Below are 21,214 nucleotides of genomic sequence, written 5' to 3'. Positions count from 1 at the left end.
ATGTAATTTATTATGTTCCATTCTAATTACCCACTTATGTAGAGTTTGTAACTAGAATAGCATTAAAGTCTTCAGCATAACATGAAAATATTCTGGTATTAATCTGATTTGCAATTAGAACTTATAGATAGGGCTGTGTGCTTTTATTCATTTGAGTAATGAAGAAAAAAATGAATAGAAACTTGAAGTATTACAGACCAAAGACCTTGAAAAGACCCCACTAATAACTCAGAAACTATACAGCACAATTCCAAATAAGATTTGGGAACAGACTGAAAAGATTTTTTTTTTTAACGAAGTCATTAAGTTAAATCCATCAACAGAAAAACTGAAGGAAAATGTGTGGCATTTGAAAACATTGTTTACTTTAGCTCCTAAAAGAATCTTAAAATTTTTTACTGTTTTATGCTGTGGATTGTGACTTTACACGAAGCGACATCCCCAGCTCTAAGAACCTTGTAAAATAAAGAGGTGTCATTATGCAAACTACAGAGAAACTTGATATTTGTAATTAGATACTTCAATTCTGGGAAATTTTCATTAATATTTTCAAAATGAATGGCATTATTCTTATATCATGGTTTCATAATTGTATTTTTAATATTTGAAAGGAATAAAACTTTATTGAGCTTTGTCTTTCTCACTGTTAAGATTTTATTTTATTTTTTATGTGTATGGGTGTTTTGCCTGTGTGTCTGAGCACTGCCTATGTGGATGCTGGGAATTGGACCTGGGTCCTCTGGCAGAGCAGCCAGTGCTCTTAAGCCTGCCTCATCTCTGAGTCCACCAAAGGAAGTTTTCAGGAAGAGTTCTTGGCTAATTTTTGAGGTCCCCTTTGCCCCGATCAGGAGCAATAAGCTCTAGCCATTATGTGCACCAGTTTGGTTGCAAAACCAAATTGAACTATGCATTATTTCTTAGCCTTTTGAAGATATTACTCATTGCTATCACTGGACGCGACGGAGGAGCCCAGAGTGACTGTCACAGTTTCCTTGTTTACCCAACTGGATGTGGACATAAACCTTCGACCTTAATGTTTAGCAACCTTATCAAAATATATGTTGGTGCAAATCATAATGAGGCTTATTACTCCCCTCAGCCCACCCTCCCCCCCTTCTGTATTTCTAGTTCTTCCTGGAACTGGGTACACCCACTTTGCCAACTATTTTCCTTCTGGGAATTTATAACCTAATTTTACGTTCCCATAGCTTGGCACAGAACGTGAAATGCCCTTTCCTCCTGTATTTGTCACTATTTTTGGCAAATGTATTTGGTGCAAGAATCTCCTCGGTGAGACTTCCCGGCCCCGGCCACGCTCCCCGCCATTCTCAATTAAAAGGTATGGTTTTTTACCAAGATTACACTTGGAAGACGGAGTTAACCCAGACTGAGTGCCCAGCGAGGGCCACTTAAAATCCACGTACCCACTCAAGAGCTAAGGCATGTGCGCCTAGGAAGTCTGTGTGGGGGTCGCTGGCTCAGAAACTCCCGAGCTCCTAGAGCACTGAAGTGACAGTCAGATACCGAATCCATGCAGCGATAAAAACCTGAATCCCACACTGGATGGCGGGGTCGCACAGGTTAGCTCGGGGTAGGCCTCCCTACTGGGTCACACAAGGGCTCGCAGCACTGGGACCCAAAGCAAAGCAAACTTTAGTGGGTGCGGGAGGCGGGGCGGGGGGGGAGGAGCGAAGTGTACACATGCGCAGTGCCCACACGCCCGGGGTTGAGCACCGCCCAGAAGGTGGGGCATCCCGCTGCGCATGCGCTCTGAGTCACCGGCTCCTCTGCTTTGGTGAACTGACTCCGCGGTGCGTAGCGGGATGGTTCCTAGGTGCCAGGTAAGAGTTGGTTCGCGCAGACTAGCTAGCCTGGGTGTGGGGCTCCGCCACAGCCTGGCCCTGCTGGGGCGCCCCGTCCTCTCCAACTTCTCCGGGACTCCGGGCCTTGCGCCTGCTGCTCGCTGAAAGCCAAGTTCTGTCCCCGACCGCTGGTGTCCAGGTCATGGCCTGCACGACCGACTCCCTTCTGGCGGCGCCTAGATATTTCCCCCCCTGACATTCCGGAGGATTCAGTTTGACAGACACTTTTTAAAATGCCAGCGCTCCTAATTAGGAATTCTTGTGAGGAATGTGCATCACCCGTGGATTGACAGGCCCTGGATAATTTGCAGCAGTGGTGATTATTGTGGAGACACTAAGTTGTACTCAGTGACAGGTGAGCCCTTCTGCAGAGTTAGTTCCCAGGCCGATTACACAGGTTTGGCCTAGAAATTACCAGTTTATCCTGTAAATCAAGCCCGTTTGCTTTGCTGCATGTCAAATGTTCTGTATTGTGTAACTTAATCGTGATGTAGGACAGAATCAAAGGTCATTTGACCACCGTGAAATGAAAGCTAGCTAGGCCTTTGCTGACTGGGTCATTTAATTGTGTAATTCACCTTATCACTCCGACCTCCCTCTGTCACTGCTTCGCGGCTTAAGGAAGAATTGCTTCTGTGTCTACCTAAGTCAGACTTACCATGTTTTCTAAGAAAATGTACCAGGATTTTAATGCTGCCACGCAAGCTTGCAAGAGGTCTAAAAGGTAGACAGAAATCAGAACTGAGTTTAAAGCTTTTGTCTCAAATATGGATCTGTGGATATATGGAAGTGTTTTGTTTATGTTTTTTGAGATAGGGTTTTCCTGTGTAGCCCTGGCTATCCAGAACCACACTAGTACTATGCAGACCAGGGTGGTCTTGAACTCACAGAGACCTGCCTGCTTCTGCCTCCTGAGTGCTGGGATTAAAGACATGTGTCACCAATACCAGGCAATACTGAAGTTTTATGAGCCATTGCATTTGGGAAGGGAGGAGACTTCTCTGCACAAGTTATTTAGACTATCCTCTCTCCTTTCAGATTGAAGTGTTGTATTTTGCAAAAAGTGCCGAAATAGTTGGGGTTCGCTCGGAGACCATTTCTGTGCCACAGGAAATCAAAGCATCGCAGCTGTGGAAGGAGCTAGAGATTCTCCATCCTGGGTAGCTAAAGTGTAGAATGCATATGATGAATGTGTAAAGGTTTTTAAAATGTGTAAATTATGGTGTGAGCGTGTGTGTGTGTGTGTGTGTGTGTTCACACAAGAGTACTAGTTCTTCAAAATTCTTAAATTTAAAACTCTGGTATTTAGAAACATTCAAGTACCACAAGAGCATTACAGATAATTTACTAAAAGAACACAGTCAAGTGGATGCCCCTAGATGTGTTTATGTAATTTACAATCATTTTTATAAAGTCTAAGACAGAAAGATGTAAGTTCTGCCTTTTATAGCCTAAGGTAAAAAATTGAAAGATGCTGTTAGAAAGGTACACTGTAAACTTTTCTGTCCTTTTCTCTTCTTTAGAATACTCAAAAGTTTCTGGGATTAAAAGAAAAATGAAGTATAACAAACACTACATGCTTCTGAGCTTGGGTTTTATGATACTTGAAAATTTCTCACTGGCCCCTGAAAAGCTGAAATTTAAATTATCATTTTTTACCTCAAGCCCTTCTGGGGTGAAATATAGAAAGACGAGAAAATGTCCCAGGAATATCACTAGTGCTACTTCAGCCTGCCGAAGGAGGTTTCACCCAGAGCTCTGCTCTGAGTGGAAGGTGCTGTAACAGTAGCTCCCAATCTGTGGGTTGTGACGCCCCAAAGGGGTCAAATGACCTTTGCATGAGGGTCATCACATATCAGACAGCATATCAAATATTTACATTAAAATCCATAACAACAGCAAAATGACAGTTATGAAGTAGCAATGAAATAATTTTATGGTTGGGGGTCACCATAATGGAAGGAACTGTGTTAAAGGGTCGCAGCATTAGGAAGGCTGTGTTACACTGTATGCTCAGGAGGAAATACTTCTCCCTGGCTCGGAACCTCACAAATCACTTTTTCCTTTGGTGAAAAGCTGGCAAGGCCTTTGTGCCATTTCACCTACCTGTGCCCGCGGCCTGTGTCCGCGGCCAGCTTCATGTGAAAGGGCTGTACTCTGGTTGGGAAGTTTTTGTTTTGATTTTTTTCTTTTCTCTAAAGTTTCGAATATAGGCCTGTAAACTTTTCTGTCCTTTTCTCTCCTTTAGAATACTCACACGTTTCTGAGATTAAAAGAAAAGTGGAGTAAAACAAACCCTACCCGCTGCTGAGCTTGGGTTTCGTGGTATTTGAAAGTTCCCGGCAGGCTTTAGTTTTGGAGGATGTCCCCGCCCCCCCCACCCCAAACACATGACTTTTCAGCGAAGACTAACACCACATGACTTTTCAGCGAAGACTAACACCTTCGTGATCAAGTATGATCTTTGAGGGATCTGTCCTCTGCTTAGTGAGAGTCAGGCCAATGCCTTTGTGAATGATGTGTTACTTAGTGCCTATGAGGAGATGTGAGGAGACTGTTTCTCCTTCAGGTTGGCCGATGTTAGGAACCAGGTGATATTTGCAGTTCGTCAGGAGTATGTCGAGCTTGGAGATCAGCAGCTCCTGCTGCAGCCCGGAGACGAGGTTGCCGTCATCCCGCCCATCAGTGGAGGATAATGCGTCTGAGATATCTGGGTATGTGGTGCAGACCATCCGCGGGACGCCTCGGGTATGGTTTGCTGTTACTGCCTATTCCTAGTGAGTCTGTCTGCAAGACTGTACTGATGGTAGGTAGGTAGTGATGAGTGCTGTCAACCATCTCCCGTGACCCTGAGAGTAAGCAGTTTGATGTGTTCATTATATTCATTTAACATTGCTTATTGAGATCTTATGCATGTGGTTTGATGGTGGGAAAACAAATTCAGAGAAATTAAAAAAAAAAAAGCCTTGTCTTTGGGGACTGGGGAGATGGCTCAGTCTATAAAGTGCTTGTATGAGCACGGGGACTTATGTCAGAGACCTAGAACCCCTGCAAAAGCCAAATGTGGCAACACATTATTTTAGCCCTAGTCCCAGGGGGGAGGGGCAGAGACAGATGGATCCCTAGGATGCAGGCCAGTGTTGTCCAGATTAGCTGAGAGACTCTGTTTCAGAAAATAAGATAGAAAGCAATTGAGGAAGACCCCAGTGTTGACATTTGACCTCCACCCAAATGTACACAGTGTTCAGGTTCATGAATGCACACATGTGCATGCACATACAAACAAAAGCTTGCTTTGGCCACACGTGGCCACACATGGCCTTTCATCACAGTGGCAGGGCCAGAATTTGAATTCACCTTTGTAGTATGATCTTGTTTACGTTTTCATGAATGTGGTCACTTATATCTGATAATAGTGTCCTTGGACATAAATTGCACAAGTAGGAAGTTAAAAGGTCAGCCTTCCCAAAGACAGTCAACTGTTGTTCAGCACAAAGGAGCAGCTTCTCAGCTGTGTGGTGGTGGGGCTCCCCGGTCACCTTCATGGTGGAGTGGGATGCTTATAAACACTCTTCAGGGTAGTTTGGGAGCACCCAGCTTAAGGTTTGAGTCAAACAGCTTGTTTTATTGTCAACTGAAGATTACATAAACTGCAAACTAAGCTATTTGTGATTAAAAACTCTTTAAGCTATAGATAAAAAAGAGATAGAGCTCCCCCAGCCCCCAAAAGCAACAGTACATATCTTACACAGAAGCAAAGATTTGGTCCCATTAAAGACAGGCCAGAGATGTCTGTTCTCTGCCTCCCTTTCCTGGAAATCTATGTGGTAGATGTCAGCATGTTCACACTTAGAGGACTTTCTCAGGCCTGCTGTCTGGACACACTAGGATTCCCCATGAAAGATGTATCTTAGTTTCACGATCACATTCTGATGAGCATATCACCATGATAATCTCAGGGAATTCTAAGATATTAAGTTTTAGAGTTAATTCAGAGAGCAGCACACTGCTTTTAAAAGCCCATGTGTGTGACTGCAGATATTCAGACAGATGAGAATGATTTGTAATAGGATTGCGCAATGTTTGAGTGAGCTGGGCCTGAGTTAGCATAGCTGGTGTTAGAACCAGCAAGCCACGCTTGAGTAGTCTTGTACAGTTAGAGGTGTGGGAACTTAGTATGGTTGGAAGCACAACTTAGGTTTGGTGTTATCAGAAAAAAAAATGTATAAAGCAATGGTGCTTAACCTGTGGTTTGGGACCTCTTTGGGGATCAAACAACCCTTTCACAGGGGTTGCATATCAGATATCCTGTATATCAGATATTTATAATTCATAACAGCAGTAAAATTGCAGTTATGAAGTAGCAACAAAATGATTTTATAGTCCAGGTCACCACAACATGAAGACCTGTATTGAAGTGTTAGGAAGGTTGAGAACTACTGGTGTAAAGGGTGGAACGCCTCAGGTGGCACACAGAGAGGAGGAGAAATCCTGGGGGCCAAATGCAGTGGTGGTTTTTTTGTTTGTTTGTTTTTCTTGTTACTTTTAAAACAAACACTGGATTAAGACTTCTTGAATTCTCAGCACTCTGCCCAGGTCTCTGATAACTTCAGTGAGGCTTCTTTCATTTTTTTCTATTCAGGTGAACTTTCACAGGAGTTCTAATTATACTTCTCATGGCAAATAGTATAAGGTCCCCTTTCCTGGTCAGCCTCAGGCTAGCCTCTCCCCTTTACTCCTGTGCTTCTAAGCACATCATTCTTTATTATCCCATAATCTTGAAATGTGCCACTCCCTTTTATCACCTACACCTTGTCCCCATTTCTCCATGTCACTTCTTATCACTCAGGTCTCAACTTTGTACATTACCTCATTAGAAAGACCTTTGGGGTCCCTTTATCTGTAGCAGTCCCTGAGACCTGTCTCAGAAATTTGTTTATTTCCATTAAGTTATCTCAATGTGGTAGGTTTGTGATTGCTCTTACATTTTATTGCATATCTTTAGTGTGTGTGTGTGTGTGTGTGTGTACATGCACACACACACATATACATTTGTAAGTGTATAAATGTACACATCACAGTGTGCATATGAAAGTTGGAAGACAGTAGGAGTTGATTCTTTCCTTCCACCATGTATGTCCTGGGCATGAAACTTTTGAGTTAGTCTTGGTGACCTGCTCAGCCATCTTCCTGGACCTGTGGTTCTTCACTGGGTTACTTCTCCTATTCAAATATAAACACTCTGAGGTTAGGAGCCTGGGCTTTTGTTCCCTGCAGACCAGTGCCTAGAGTACTTCCAGCTCTTAGTCATTTGTCTTAGTTAGGATTTCTATTCCTATGAGAAACACCATGCCCAAAAGCAGGTTGGAAACTATGGAGTTCATGCCTGTTTCCCACTCTGGATCACACGCCATCACTAAGGGAAGTCAAGTCTGGAACTGAAGCAGGAACCATGTTGGAGTGCTGAGTACTGGCTTGGTCCTCATAGCTTGCTCATTATGGTTTTCCTCATCTGCTCTCTTATAGCGCCCTGGACCACTATCCTAGGGGTGGCACTCTGCACAGAGAGCTGGAACCCCCACCTTAACCATCAATAAAGAAAATGCCCTACAGGCCTCCTTACCTACAGACTTAACTGCTGGCAGCCTGGGATTCCCTCTTCCCAGATAACTGTAGCTCGTGTCAAGTTGACATAAAACTACCCACCATATATAAACAGATGGCATAATACTGTGTAATAAATAAATGAAAAACTCCCAGAGGCCTTACACAGTACCCGGAGGATAGGTACAACTTTGTTATCTTTTCCTTTATAAACTTACTTGGCTTGAGCCAGGTCATGACAGGCTCCTTGTTCCTGTGGAATCATCATCTCTTCGCTTTTCCTGTCTCTTGTTTGAATAAAGGAAAAGGCCACTATAGGGCTCCCTTACATGGTGGTTAGTGATATTCCAGAAGTGAGGCGGGGTCACTTACCTAGTGAATGGTGGTGTTCTACATGTGTGGCTTAGTTACATGGTTAGTGATGTTGTGGGTGTAGGGCTCCCTTACATAGGTTAAGTGATATTCTGGCCTTGGTACTTGATGGTTAGTCATGTTCTGGGTGTAGGGCTTGGTTACTTGATAGTTAATAGTGTTCCCACCTAATAGAGAAAAAATGGACATGGAAACAATGTGCAAGTCAAATGCTTTACTTCTGTCACTCTTGCTAAGGGTTGTTAACATCTTACTTCTAGGAAAGATGTGGATGATGTTGAGGAGAAACCTAAAGACATAATACAGTTCACTGCCGAGAAGCTCTCGGTGGGCAAGGTGTCCCAGTTGGTGGTCTCCCCTCTGTGTGGTGCAGTGTCTGTCTTTGTAGGTGAGTTTGTGATTTTCTGAACTTCTCCAGAGTAGAGCCAGTGAGTGCTCTCGATGTTGGTGCCCACTGTCAGCGGTTATACACTGCTGAGGGACAAGCCCACACTGCCCGTGGAGTGGACAGAAACAACACGGCCCAGTTTTAGTTTTGTCTTAGTTATTTTTTGATTAACAAGCCATATTAAATTACAGGGATAATAAAGCATGATAAAAGTCAATGCTGAGAGAGGAATTTCATATGTTGCAAACGTTGAAAAAATATATTTACAGATGAAACTGGGAACACATGTTTTCCTTTTAAGTATGAAGTGCTGCTGGTAAGAAGGGGGAAAAGCTTGTCTGTCCTCTGATCGTGAAATTACTATTATTTCTGATCATCTTGGAGAAATTCTTAACCAAGTTTTGCTTGTAGAAAATTTAAAGTATGTTTTAGACAAATGCACACTACTTCTTTGTAAGTTAGAAATCATTATTTTTTAAAAGAATTATGTAAATGAAGTATTTCTGTTATAGGGAAAATCTTATTTTCATTGTGTGATTTTGTTTGTTTGTTTTGTTTTTTAGGGACCACAAGAAATAACTTTGAAGGCAAGAACGTCATCAGTTTAGAATATGAAGCATATGTACCAATGGCAGAAAATGAAATCAGAAAAATTTGCAGTGACATTAGACAGAAGTGGCCAGTGAGACACATTGCGGTGTTCCATCGGCTTGGGTACGATCTTTTTATCTTTTGAATGGTGAATATGGTTTTCTCTGGAGGGCAGTGGAGAGGCTGTCCAGCATTTAGCTTGACTGCTAGTTGGGTTGCAGCTTTGGATGCCCTTGCTACCTCTTCTGCTATAATGAAATATAACTGTACCAAGACCTTCAGGTCGCAGCCTGCAGTGCCTGGGGGATGTCTGCCTAAATCCTTGACCATAGACAGTCATTCTAGGCTCTCAGCTCAGAGTATGTTGAAAGTTGGCTACAGATCTGAAGCCATTAAAAACAGTTGGCTTCTTATATCACCAAAAAGAGTGGCATTCCAGGATTTCAAAAGAAGCCATCAATTAAGACATCTGTCATTGTTAATTAGCTATAATTTTATTACTAACCACTAATGGTACTGGGTGTTGCCAATCCTGTTGCTTAAGATTCATTGGTATTTATTTTTTTTAATGCCACATTGAGTGCATGTGGTCACTATGTAGTCTGTGTGAGACACAGTCTCATGCTGCTGCTTGTTTGGTCAGGTCTACTGAATGAGAGAGAAGACTTCTCTCCTTAGTCCCCATCGAAGGGCTCTCCTGGATACCTGCCGATTCCCACCGAATAGAACTGAGACAAATTATCATAGCTAGTTAAGCTAGATATTTAAATACAATAGGATTACTGTATATACAGTGGTCAGGTATATATCTACATATAAATATATATAAAGGTATATAGTATGTGTGTTTTTTAACATTTTTAGTGGTTTCTTTGATGTATGAGTCAGGAGATAATGGTAATTTTTTTCATCATTTCATTAAAGTTTGGTTCCAGTGTCAGAAGCAAGCACAGTTATTGCTGTGTCGTCAGCTCACAGAGCTGCATCCCTCGAAGCCGTAAGCTACGCCATTGATTCTTTAAAAGCCAAGGTGCCCATATGGAAAAAGGTAAGTGAGGAAAATACCTCACTTTGCCATGGGGAGGTGATTTTATTCTTAGAGAAAAGACTGCTCAGAATTTGGCTTCATATGCCTTACTTACCTATAGAATCTTGTTCTCCTTATCTGTAAAGTAGCACATTTATGTAGTGCCGATTTTCCAAGTTTAGCCATATATATTGTGTCCCCCAAGGAATACGTGGTATAGAGTAGGCCTCACAAGGGCTGGCAGTTAAAATTTCTCATCCACACTGTTTCTGTGGTTCCTAAGATAAATGACCCTTCAATTAGGATTCTGTTCGACTTGAGGTCTTTCTTTGGAAAGTAAGAATGATGCTGGCTTCTTAGTCTCTGGATAGAATAGCGATCCCTCAGGGCAAAATAGCATTTGCCTAGTGGTTTTCTTTTCAGGGAGGTGACTATGTGAGAAAATGCTTAATGGATGGATTCGAAAACAAATAGGTACCAGACGCGGTGTCACATGTCCACATCCCAGCATTGTGGGAAAGACACAAGCTTTAATCCGCCATAGTCTACATAGATCCCATCCCATCCCATGTATATATATGTATATATACACACACACACATGTACACGTATGTACACGTATGTATGTATGTATGTATGTATGTATGTATGTATGTATACAATACGACATTCTGACACATTTTCTGCCTTTAAGTCAAGTCCAACAAGAACAAGTCACTGTGGTTAAATGGGCATTTTGCATGGACGGTCTCCCCTCTCCACAGTGGTGTAGCAGCGTTGGGGGACAGTTCTGCACTTGGGAATGTGTACTTAGGAATCTGAGTCCAAGATCCCCAAGTTGGCCTCAGCAGCGTGGCTGTTGTCGAAGCCAAGAAACTAATGGCAGCTGGAAGGTCAGAAGGGCTGCACACAGGACCAGGACTGGCCTCAGAGCAGGGACTGGCCTCAGCCAGTGGGAAAGATGAGCAAGCCGGGCCGTGGTCTGTGAACTTTAGTGGACATCGTATGTTCTGAGTAAAACCCGATCCTCTCTGTGGGCTAAGACTTTAGGAACAGCTTTGGAATTGCAAGGCAGGGTATGTGTATATGGAGCTCAGCTCGGATTCCCAGAGAATGTGAGGCAAGTCCAGACAAGGGAGGGGTGAGAGCGCTCCAGAGGAGGTTCCAGCCGCATGGCAGCGGAGCTGTCTTTACTGCCTTTTTACTGCTGCCAAGGAGAGGACTACAGGAGCTCAGCAGAGGAGGCCCAGCCCTGAAGTGAGAGCGGGAAGTGAGTGCGACACTCTCACTCCATGCCTCTAGGGATAGTGGACTTTATATTTGCTGTTCTTCGTTTTTTAGAGGGGTGGGGAAGCACAGGCGCTCAGAGGCAATCAGCAGGGAACCAGGACCTTGTCTGGAAACAAACCCCATGAGGTGCAGCACAGACCTTACACACCAAGGATTTAAATAGCTGCTGTGAGAAAACTGAGAAGTCAGAGAAAGAAATTCAGCAGTTTAGTAGAGAAGAAAAGGGGGCAGGGCAAGAGGAGGGAGGGGAAGGGAGGAGAGGTAGAAACCTTAAGGGCAGGTGAACTTGGGTTTCTCTCACTGCGGGGGGAATGCGCTCTGGCCGGAGTGTGAAGCGGTGATGACTTTCTACTTCCTGTTCATAGTTCCAGTCTCATTCTTTGCCTAGCCCACACTGGAAGATCATCTGAGACACAGGAAAAGGGGGCTGTAGGCAGGTTAGGGCACTGCGCAGAGGTCACACCAGACTGAAGCGCAGGCTCTGTAAATACTTCCCTGAACTCATGAAACCTCAAGGCTGGTAGAAGTCCACTCCACCTTCCCTCTTACTGATGTTCAAGTAGGTGCCTTTGCAAAGAACCCTTTAAAGCTAAGGCATTCCATTTTTTCATGCATGATTTAACCCTTGATAAATAAAAGTTTTATCAAAAGAGATGAAGAAGGCAGTCGGGGGGTAGTGGCAGTAGCCCACATGGAATTGCTTATTCTTTTCTGTAGCTGCATTGTGTCTTGTGACAGCTTCTGGCCTGTCATTTCCTAGTCGGAGTTAGAGGAACATGGATTTATGTTCATGTTCTTGGTGGCCCGTGACCTGTCCCTTATGTTGTTAAAAAGAGTAGGTGGTACAGGTAGATGTGCTATTTACTGGTCTGATTTTTCTCAAGGTATTTTATTCTCATTAACATGCATTTTGAATACCTGCTCTGGTTCTGGTTTTTAGGAAATATATGAAGAATCAACATCATCTTGGAAAAGAAACAAAGAATGCTTCTGGGCAGCTGGTGACTAGTCAGTTTTTGGTGTACTAAATCTTAAATTTGGTAGATAATCTCATAGGTTACACGAATGGAGAACTAGTGAAGGCTGTGCTTGTGTGGGATGAGGGCCGGCCTAGGAACTGAAGATGGGAAGAAAGGGCTTAACTTAAGCCTGTGATAAGGTGTCTGTGATAGACTCATCCTCCTGTGCCGAACTCCTAACTGTGGCCAGCTCACAGTGAGCTGCGGCCTTCCCTCTACTGTCAGCTGTCTCAGGAAGAGCTCGCTGCCCCAGAGTGTACTGACAGCATCGATACCAGGTGTGTAGTACAAAAGATTGGCAGAACCAGAAAGTTATTCTCAATTTTGCTATTATATATTTTATATAACATAAAAGTGAACCTAAATAAACCATGATTTAAACAGTCTAAAAATTGATCCTGTTTCTTTTTTAGTCAATGATAATACCTAAGGAATTTTACATTATAGATGCCACTATGACTTCTGAATCTATAATTATACAGTAAAGCTTTTTATATTTCATTAGTTGTTAATATTCTCATCACTGTACAAATTAGCATAGAATTGTTATAAAACTAAACAACAGCAAGGTGGTTTATGTTAAAATGATGTATGATGTTTAAAAGTTGGCCCACAACTATTTGAGGAGATTGTGTAATTATTTATTAAAGTAGTTTGGATAGTTTTCATAATGTTTATGTAACACCAGCCTGTGTGAACTTATTACTAAACAAATTAAATTTTCTGCAAGATTTTTATACTAAACATCCAGTTTTTGATTGCTGAATCTATCATGGCAGGTTTTGAATGTTCAAGTCCCATAAACTTTGATTTTTCAGCTTTATTGACAGATACTCAACAAGTAAAATATTCTTAGGTTGCATATGTGGTGTTGCGATGCTTGTATTGTGGTTGTCATCACAACCCAGATGATTCACATATTCATCACCTCACACAGGTTCACTTGGGAGACTTAAGATACATTCTAAGCTCAGAAAGAATTAAGATACTAGCAGTGCTGGAGAGATGGCTCAGCAGTTAAGAGCATTGGCTGCTCTTCAAAGGACCCAGGTTCAAATCCCAACACTCACTTGGCAGCTCACACTTGTCTGTAACTCCAGTTCCAGGGCTTCTGACACATTCACACAGATACACATGTAGTCAAAACACCAATAAACATAAAAGAATAATAAATTTATATATTGTTGGGTGGTGATGATATTATATTTATATTATACATATATACATTATTGTTTGGCAGTGGTGATACACACCTTTAATCCCAGCAGTCAGGAGGCAGAAACAGGAGTAGTTAAAGGACGCCCTAGTCTACAAAGTGAGTTCTAGAACAGCCAGAGCTACACAGAGAAATCTTGTCTCAGAAAAAAATACACATACACACACACACACACACACACACAGACATATATACCAGCACAGTTGAGTAATTATCATCATAAAATTAGTATTGCTCACAATGGGAATAAAAACTACTTTTAAACACTTAGATTGAAAGGAGTTTCCCTTGTTTTGAAAGGTTATTCCTGTTATATCCAGGAAAACCACATTTTATCTAGTTAGCTCATATTTTCAAAGAATGTTTTGGAATGGCTATGCTATGACAAAGTCTGAACCATGTCTTCCACCTTTACTATCATGGGAAGATTATCTCTCCCGAGTGGCTGTGAGTGACAGGACAGTTGTATATATTCAGGAATCTTTTGGTTACTTGGTGTAGGTTCTTGGTTCATTCCTAGAGATTGGGTAAGTAGGACACTGGGAAGAGGAAAAAGGCTCCATCCACCTTCCTTAGTGATGGGGGGGGGGTTTATCTGTCTGTCTCAGCCTTCTCTCACTCTAGAACCTTCCTGATCTTCCTCTGAGCTTAGTCTGTGTGTGTGTGGGGGGGGGGAAGGGGGGATCAAGGGCTGGGGGTTGGAGTCACTTGCTCTACACCTGAAAATAGATTAAGTTAGTAGGCCTGTGTGTATTATTAGGATTTCACAGATGTGTTATTAATATGTTGCTTTTAATGTTAATGTGAGGTACTTTCAATTTTTAAGCTATCTCTATTAGAACTGGGAATGGTAGTGCATCCCTTTAATTCTAGCATTAGAGATGACCTCAGAGTTTGAAGCCAGCATAGTCTACATAGTGAGTCCCAGGACAACAGGGCTACACAGAAAAACCCTGTCTCAAAACAAACAAAAAACAAAAACAAAATAATAACAACAAAAAGATTGTCCTATTCAAATGCTCTTTAAAAGGACTTTATTGAAGGTAATTATGTTTTTAAAGAACATAGAGCAGTTAAAAATGGTTTTAGAGAATTGTGGTATCATTAAGTAGGCTTTATGCAGTGTGGGACCCAGACTATTGTGCTTTTAAATCTCCAGCATGAAGATGTAGGATTTGACTTGGGGCATGCTGGAAGAACCAGAATGAAACATCCTTGAAAGCTTGCCATGCACAGCACTGGGATTTAACAGATGATCTGTTAATCCTTACCATGTCCGGAGCTGCAGAGTAGATGAGTTGCTGAGAAATTAAGGGGCTGACATCATCTGACGTGCAGCAATTGCCAGTTGGCTACTAAAGCAGGTAGAGGAATAGTTTTAGAAATGAGCAGCGTCTTTTATAGACGGCTTCCTTTGGACTGTGGCTGTGGTTGAAATGATGAGACTTCCCTCAAGAAACCCGATCATGTGAGCTCATGTTTATGCTTCACCTGCTTTTGAGAGGGTAGAGAATGGACAGGGCCTTGTCTCCACACGAAAATAGCAGGTGTTCACTCACTGATGTAGCCTCTAAATTTGTATCCTTTGAATAGGATCTGCAGGGTCACAATCTATCTTCAGAATGTTTTGAGAGAAGTGATTACTAAGCAGTCCTTTGGATTCCTGTTTTGACTTTTTGAGTATGAATGTCTCCGCTAATAGAATTTCTGGGTGAGTCTTGAATCTGGTTTCTCTGCCTCTACCACTTCCAGCCTAAAGCACCTTTCTAGTAAGAGCTTCTCACAGGTGCCGTGACCCCAGGACCCATAGTTACCTCTGCGATCCAACATAGTAGCCTTCCTCCCACCTCCAGTTCTGCTCCAGGTCTGCTGCGTTGCTGGGGCTGCTGTGGGCAGGCTACACCTACCTTTTCTAGATTGATCTTCTTCCTTCTGAGATGTAAGTAGCCTGCTTCTCTTTGTTCCAGTCTCTGAATGTTATTTCTAAAGAGAGCCTTCACAGACTGCCCTGCATAAAAATAGAATCCTGTCCATTTCCTCTGTCTCATATTTGTAATAGTACCTAATGCTACCTGAAGTACTACATCCAGTAGTTTATTACCATTAACCTCAACTGCACGAGATCAATGCCTGTGTCACCGACGTGCCTAACGAGTGCATGAGTTTATAGTATGTTCTCATAGACTTATTGAATGAATACTTGTGCTGTTGGTTTCACATACTGTGTCTCAAATGAAACACACTTGTAAGTTGTACCACACACAGATGTGAAAAAGCATCTGGTTAAACATGTAAGTGGGCAAACATAGCTATTCTAGACTACTGTGTGCTGTAATTAGTTGAATCATCCAATAGAGGGCACTAGATTCAGGGCTATAATTGTGACTGACTTAAATCTTACATAGAATTGAATCAAAAAGTTCAGTGTAATGTAGCCATTCTATAAGGGTGGAGTGGTCTTTACGTATGATCTAATGTCTGATCTTTAATTGCTATCTTATTTAAAATTAAAAGTTACAATAGGGTGAGGGACAGGCTGTTAAAGAAGTGTTTATACTTTTTAATACTAATATAGAATTAGTAAAAGGAATCATTTACCTCTTACATGTGAATAAATATAAAATTACACAGTGACCTATATGGGACAAGATGATGGCTTTGATAGAGGTTTTCAATGCCAGCATTGAGAAGTGGACATGAAGTCCCACCCTGACCAATTACCCGTTTGCAACTGACACCTGTTGAGAAATGGGGACTGACTAGAGTGCGGTTCAGTGTACCAACCACTCTCCAGGGCAGACCCCGGTGGCCAGCAAAATGGGTTCCATGCTTTTCAGTGCTAATTTTGTTTTATTTTGTCTTTTTTTTTTCTTTTGAGAGAGGAAATCATAAAGTCAGATAAGTAGGGAGGTGGGGATGATCTGGGAAGAATTGGGTGAGAGGAAAGAACACCTTGAAAATCCTTTGTATGCAACTTTTTAAATTAAAAAAAAAATCTGTAAAGGAAAATAAAAACAAACCCCCCAAACCAGAAAACTAAAACCAAAACAACTTTTTTTTTCCTCCAACAGTGAGGAGGAATATTTAACACTGTTCCAGTTTTTTTGTTTTGTTTTGTTTTGTTTGTTTTGTTCGGGTAGAAGGCCATGTGAAGGGATGCCTGGTCCCTACAGGGGAGCCATTTTAACGTTGATAGAGACGGCATACCCACGCTCTACCTAGGCATTGCAGTGGGCTGCCATGCACACAGTGACGACAGTCTGTAAACGTGCCTAGCTATAAATCTTCAGTGTGTTCATTTCAGTGTGTTTAACTTTTTAAAAAACATTTAAGCGCCCCCCCCCCCCACTGAATATTCAAATGTTTTAATTGTGCTTTGCAAGCTGTGGCACATCCGATGCATTCCTTTTCTGTGAGAACAGAAACTTTTGCTACTGAGAGCCTGAGGTGTCTAGAACTGAATTTCGAATGTGTGCTGAAGCAAAAGGAGTCCCTACAAAGTGTGTAATGTTGTAGTAAAAACCCAAGGAGAGAGTAGCTTACTGTCAAAACAATTTTAATGATATTTAACAACTGGGTATGAAAAGGATGATTTACAGTTAAATAAAACGTTTGTGCCTGGTTCTTGTGCTTTTCTTTATGTCAGTTACTACAATTTGATTGTTTTTAAGAAGTCAAGTAAATTCGCCAAGTTGGTGTACAAGCCAATACATTCATCTTATATACTTTCCGTGGAGAGAAAAATGACAAAACACATTTAATTAAAACCAGCAAACATTACACCTTAACAAGATAACTTATCGCATGAGAAGGAAATGTGAAAGTTTCCCCTATAAAAAGTAGTTCTAATACAGCTGTGCAATATATACATTTACGTTTCAGCCTCGTTTGCCAAAATCAAGTACAAACAATACAATTTGTATTTACACAATGACTATGTCTTTATACTTTAAAATTCAAAGTAGTAAATATTGTACTTCCAACTTTCCCCATGTTTATCTTTTGCCTCTGGATGTTTACTCTTTCCTGCTGATGACAATGAGTTTCCTGAAAGTACATGAAGGGCATGTCCTAGGAGACTGTGTGTGTGTGTGTGTGTGTGTGTGTGTGTGTGTGTGTGTGTGTGTGTGTAGAATTGCTCTTTGTGGGCAAGGAGACAGATGAGGGAGCTCAGCTGAAAATCTGCCTTCTGTGCAATGAAATCTCAATGAGAGTTTCGCATGTCAGGTTCAGTTATGTATCAGGATAGATATGGTATAACATCATACTTTATAGTTTAGAATAATCACTTAAGTGACTATCATAAATTGGTCTTAGTTGTCTTTATTCTTCACAGTTAAAAAGGCAAGTTTCACTGTCCTATAAAAATAATACTGCTGACTAGAGAAGCATCTGTCCAGTTAGACATTCATAGTTTGCTGCTACAATGAGTGGCATGCAATTTTAAGTGAGTCCCGTTTGTTTATCACACTATTCCACCATGCTGCTGTTTATAGAATGGTGTGGTGGCCATGCAAGAAGCAACTCAGGTTTTGAGATCACATTTTGTGATCTACCAGTTATGTAATGTACATTTTATCCTGACATCTTTGAGTCCTGTAGTTCACTTAGTCCTGTAGTTAATTAGTTGATGTAATTTCCTCTCAAATGCCATCTTTATCTGCCCCTCGGTAATTTCTTAGGAACATTTATCTTTGCTTAAAATTCCTTGAAAAACACAGGAGTCATTCAGTAAAACCGGGGGACATTTGTTATTGTCAAGATCATGGGAGAAGAAGTCAGTAGAGGCCAGCGATGACTGCTTAAAACCTTTTTAAGGCATGAGGCAGCCCCTTCCCTCCTAAAACTCTGCTTCAAAATGCAATAATACCAAGCTCAAAAACTCAGTGGGTGGGATGAGAAATGGCTTACAGGACTGAATCTTCTTTGTAACCCAGGCTTACACACAAACACACACACACACACACACACACATACGGAGTGTGCAATAAATTAACATGCTGTGTGAAATATTCTCTAGCAACCTAATGACTGGTTTCTGCGCCCATTAAAATGTTGGTCAGAATGGCACAGCTGTTAAAAGAATCTGGATCCTGTGACTGAGAGCAGCAGGCTGTTCCTGCTGTACCTTCCTGACATTTACAGCTAATATTTTTCCCCTTGTTTATTTGGCTTTATCAGGGCTGAAGGGAGCCGTTAAGTGGTCCAAGTGGCTCTGGACTGCCACCCAGGGGCCTGGCACAAGGGCAGTCAGGGCCATCCAGACACACATGGACAAGCTGTTTCCCTCTCACATCTCTAGGTCTTATGCTTGGAGGCTATAGAGCAGGAAATCCTTAAGGGTGGTTTTAAGAGTGAGTCACTGCCTAGCCCTGAGCCTGACTTCCTCTTCCATAAGAACAACGAAGTTCCTGGAGACCAGACCAAAGCATTTTGCATATAGTGTGTGACCAAGTGAGCTTTACAGCTGTTCCTGAACCCTCCTCCTCCCACTCTTCTAGAGAGTGTGTAGTCTCAGAAAGAGAAGCAAAAGGTAGGAAAGGACCACGCCTCCCCAGAGTGCCGCTGTTTACATCACAAGGACCAAGAACTTCTCCGAATGCAGGCTGTTGGGACTTCTGTCAGCCCAGTGTTTCAAGAATTAGGGCTGAACAGCTGTGCCTGCCTGAATCCAGCTCAAAGGATTCTCCTGCTAAGTTAGTGATTTCTGCTGCTGCTCCAGCTTTCCAAATCCCCCAGCCTTTCCGTTTATTTATTTACTTTTATAAAAGTAACAGCTACAAATTCAGGTGTAGTTTAATTACTTGTTTAGCAGCCAGTGAAACTAGATCCCTAAAGTTAAGGAGTGTATAATGACACAGGTGTGTGAACTAAACAGAGGACATTCTCAGGCCCATACTTGGGGTAGTGTGTGTGGGGGGGGATGGGCTGTTATTCGTGCTGAAGGAGATGTGGGTGGTGGATAAAGGAAAGTGGGTAACTGCGGGAGAGAAAGGCAGGTTGCAGGGCGCTTCTGTCAGAGACAGCAGGAAAGGGGGAGCAGTCAGCAAGGGCAGCTTGCAAAAGATTGTTTTTCTCTGGCAAATACTAGGTCTCTCTCAGATAGCTAATCAATTAAAAGAGAACTTTTGTGATTCCTAAAAGGAAAGAACCCCCCCCCCCCTTTCCTTTGGCCAGGAAGGCTCCCAGCAGACAGTTATACTATAAATTTGTTACAGGTTACAAGGAAATTTTGGTGCCTTCATTTTTAAACCTACCCCAGCTTAATGTCTGTAGAGATTTCTTTAATAGGTGATATATATATATATATATATATATATATATATATATATATATATTGTGTGTGTGTGTGTTTCTCTTGGTTATTCAAGCATTTCAAGCATGCTCACGGTAAGATACGACTCAGAAGAGGCAGAAAGCATCCATTTTATCAACTTCATTTTTTTTTTAAGATACTGCTAACCAAGCACTCTACTATTAAGCTAAGCCCCAGCTGTCAATTCTTTTTTGCTTTTAGACAGGGTCTTCTTAAGTTGTCCAGGATAGCCTTGAACTCACTCTACAGCTTAGGGAGACCTCAGCCTCCAAGTCCTGTCTCAGCTTACTGAGTAGTAGCTGAAATTACTGTCCTGCAATAGCAGGACTTTTTTTTTTAACTTAGTTAATAAATAAGATTACCACTTAAAAATATCCTCCGTGGCATTTTTTTTGTGGAACAGCATAAATTGAAAAACAATCTATGCTGGTTGTAACAATGCATGCTGGTTTGTCAACAAACATTCATTTTCATTATAATATTAATATAGTTATATCTCTGCAGAAAGTACTCAGTATATTTATACATATACATATATACATACATATAAATATATAATCTATTCTATGATTTTTGTCAATTATATATGTTTAATATATATGCTATATTGATAATATATAACATATATATTATATATAATATAATACCAGGTACTTTCCACTTTTATTGTTACTGTTAATCAAATTAAAAAGAGTATTCCCTGTGTACTTTCCCACTCCCAAATCTGAAAAAAATGTTTCCGTTTTCTTGAAGGTTTATCATGCCTAGAAGTATCCCATCTTCCTGATAGAAGTAAACCCTGGACTAGCCAGTCTGTAGATAACTTTTTCCCTTTCTACATGATGTCTTTGGTCTTTCTACCCCTAACCACACCACCCATAGTTTTGTCATCCCCAACTGACCAACAAATACTCTAAAATTATCAGGCTAGTTTACCTATTAAATTGTTTAAAAGTGGACTTTAAAATAAGTCCATTCACCACCCCAGCGAGCCCTCATGGGGATGCCGCTAGCCCCACGCAGTGGTGTCCACCGATGGTTTAGCTGTTGAGTTCTGTGGTCTCATCCATCTCATCTGGGTTTTGGCCCATTTTCTTATATTGTCTTTTGAAGAAGCCGAGCTGTAAGATGATGACATCACCTGTTACCAACCTGTAACTAGTTATGTTGATTTGATCGTTATCTAACAGACACACATCCACACCACACTGTCTCCAGAAAATACCAACAGCTAAAGGAATGACATTACCACCCACGGCTCATTCGGCAGGTGTCTCTGGCCTGCTCTGCTGCCCACTTCCCTGCAGCCTGTCTGGAGTGCCTGGAGGTTCGGGGGACATGCATAGGTACTGACTAATGTGTTCACACCCACGTGTTGGTAAACTTTATGTTCAGAGAGTTAGGTTTCATTTTGTGTGAAATTGAATTTCTGTCATTCTATTTATTTGACAGCTGAACAAAATGGTATTGGTTTTCCTAGACTTGAGTAAGAAAGTACATACAATCTAGCCATTTCTTTTCTCAATGGT

At 41.7% G+C, this 21,214-nt stretch overlaps 2 protein-coding genes across 3 annotated transcripts in view; one reads left to right on the top strand and one right to left on the bottom strand.

Annotated features, from left to right (window-relative positions):
• Positions 1-1,800: 1,800 nt before the first annotated feature.
• Mocs2 (molybdenum cofactor synthesis 2) lies at positions 1,801-12,832 on the top strand. Of its 2 annotated transcripts, none has more exons than XM_052159880.1 (6): positions 1,801-1,841; positions 4,432-4,576; positions 8,099-8,226; positions 8,790-8,940; positions 9,742-9,865; positions 12,075-12,832. In XM_052159880.1, exons 2-6 carry the CDS (start codon positions 4,479-4,481, stop codon positions 12,141-12,143), a joined length of 570 nt encoding a protein of 189 aa, XP_052015840.1. In that variant the 5' UTR covers positions 1,801-1,841; positions 4,432-4,478; the 3' UTR covers positions 12,144-12,832. The 2 variants fall into 2 exon arrangements, with proteins under 2 accessions (XP_052015840.1, XP_052015841.1); XM_052159881.1 differs by lacking the exon at positions 1,801-1,841 and adding an exon at positions 2,928-3,022 and having other exon boundaries at positions 12,075-12,830.
• A 4,076-nt stretch (positions 12,833-16,908) lies between these two features.
• The window catches only part of Itga2 (integrin subunit alpha 2), a 101,267-nt gene continuing 96,961 nt past the window's right edge, over positions 16,909-21,214 (bottom strand). The window contains exon 30 of the mRNA XM_052159794.1: positions 16,909-20,806. Within this exon, the coding sequence (XP_052015754.1) occupies positions 20,726-20,806 (81 nt within the window). The 3' untranslated portion in view covers positions 16,909-20,725. The remainder of the gene's footprint in view (positions 20,807-21,214) is intronic.

The sequence above is a fragment of the Apodemus sylvaticus genome, chromosome 16 (genome assembly GCF_947179515.1).
Source record: "Apodemus sylvaticus chromosome 16, mApoSyl1.1, whole genome shotgun sequence".
Classification (NCBI taxonomy): Eukaryota; Metazoa; Chordata; class Mammalia; order Rodentia; family Muridae; genus Apodemus; species Apodemus sylvaticus.
This window is presented reverse-complemented; position numbering and strand designations above follow the sequence as displayed.

Bases quoted from the DNA above. Each gene is read 5' to 3' on its own strand.
- Mocs2 (XM_052159880.1), top strand. From the start codon at position 4,479: ATGTCGAGCTTGGAGATCAGCAGCTCCTGCTGCAGCCCGGAGACGAGG. The intron at 8,227-8,789 runs GTGAGTTTGTGA...TTTGTTTTTTAG, and splicing joins TGCAGTGTCTGTCTTTGTAG to GGACCACAAGAAATAACTTT. The intron at 8,941-9,741 runs GTACGATCTTTT...ATTTCATTAAAG, and splicing joins GCGGTGTTCCATCGGCTTGG to TTTGGTTCCAGTGTCAGAAG.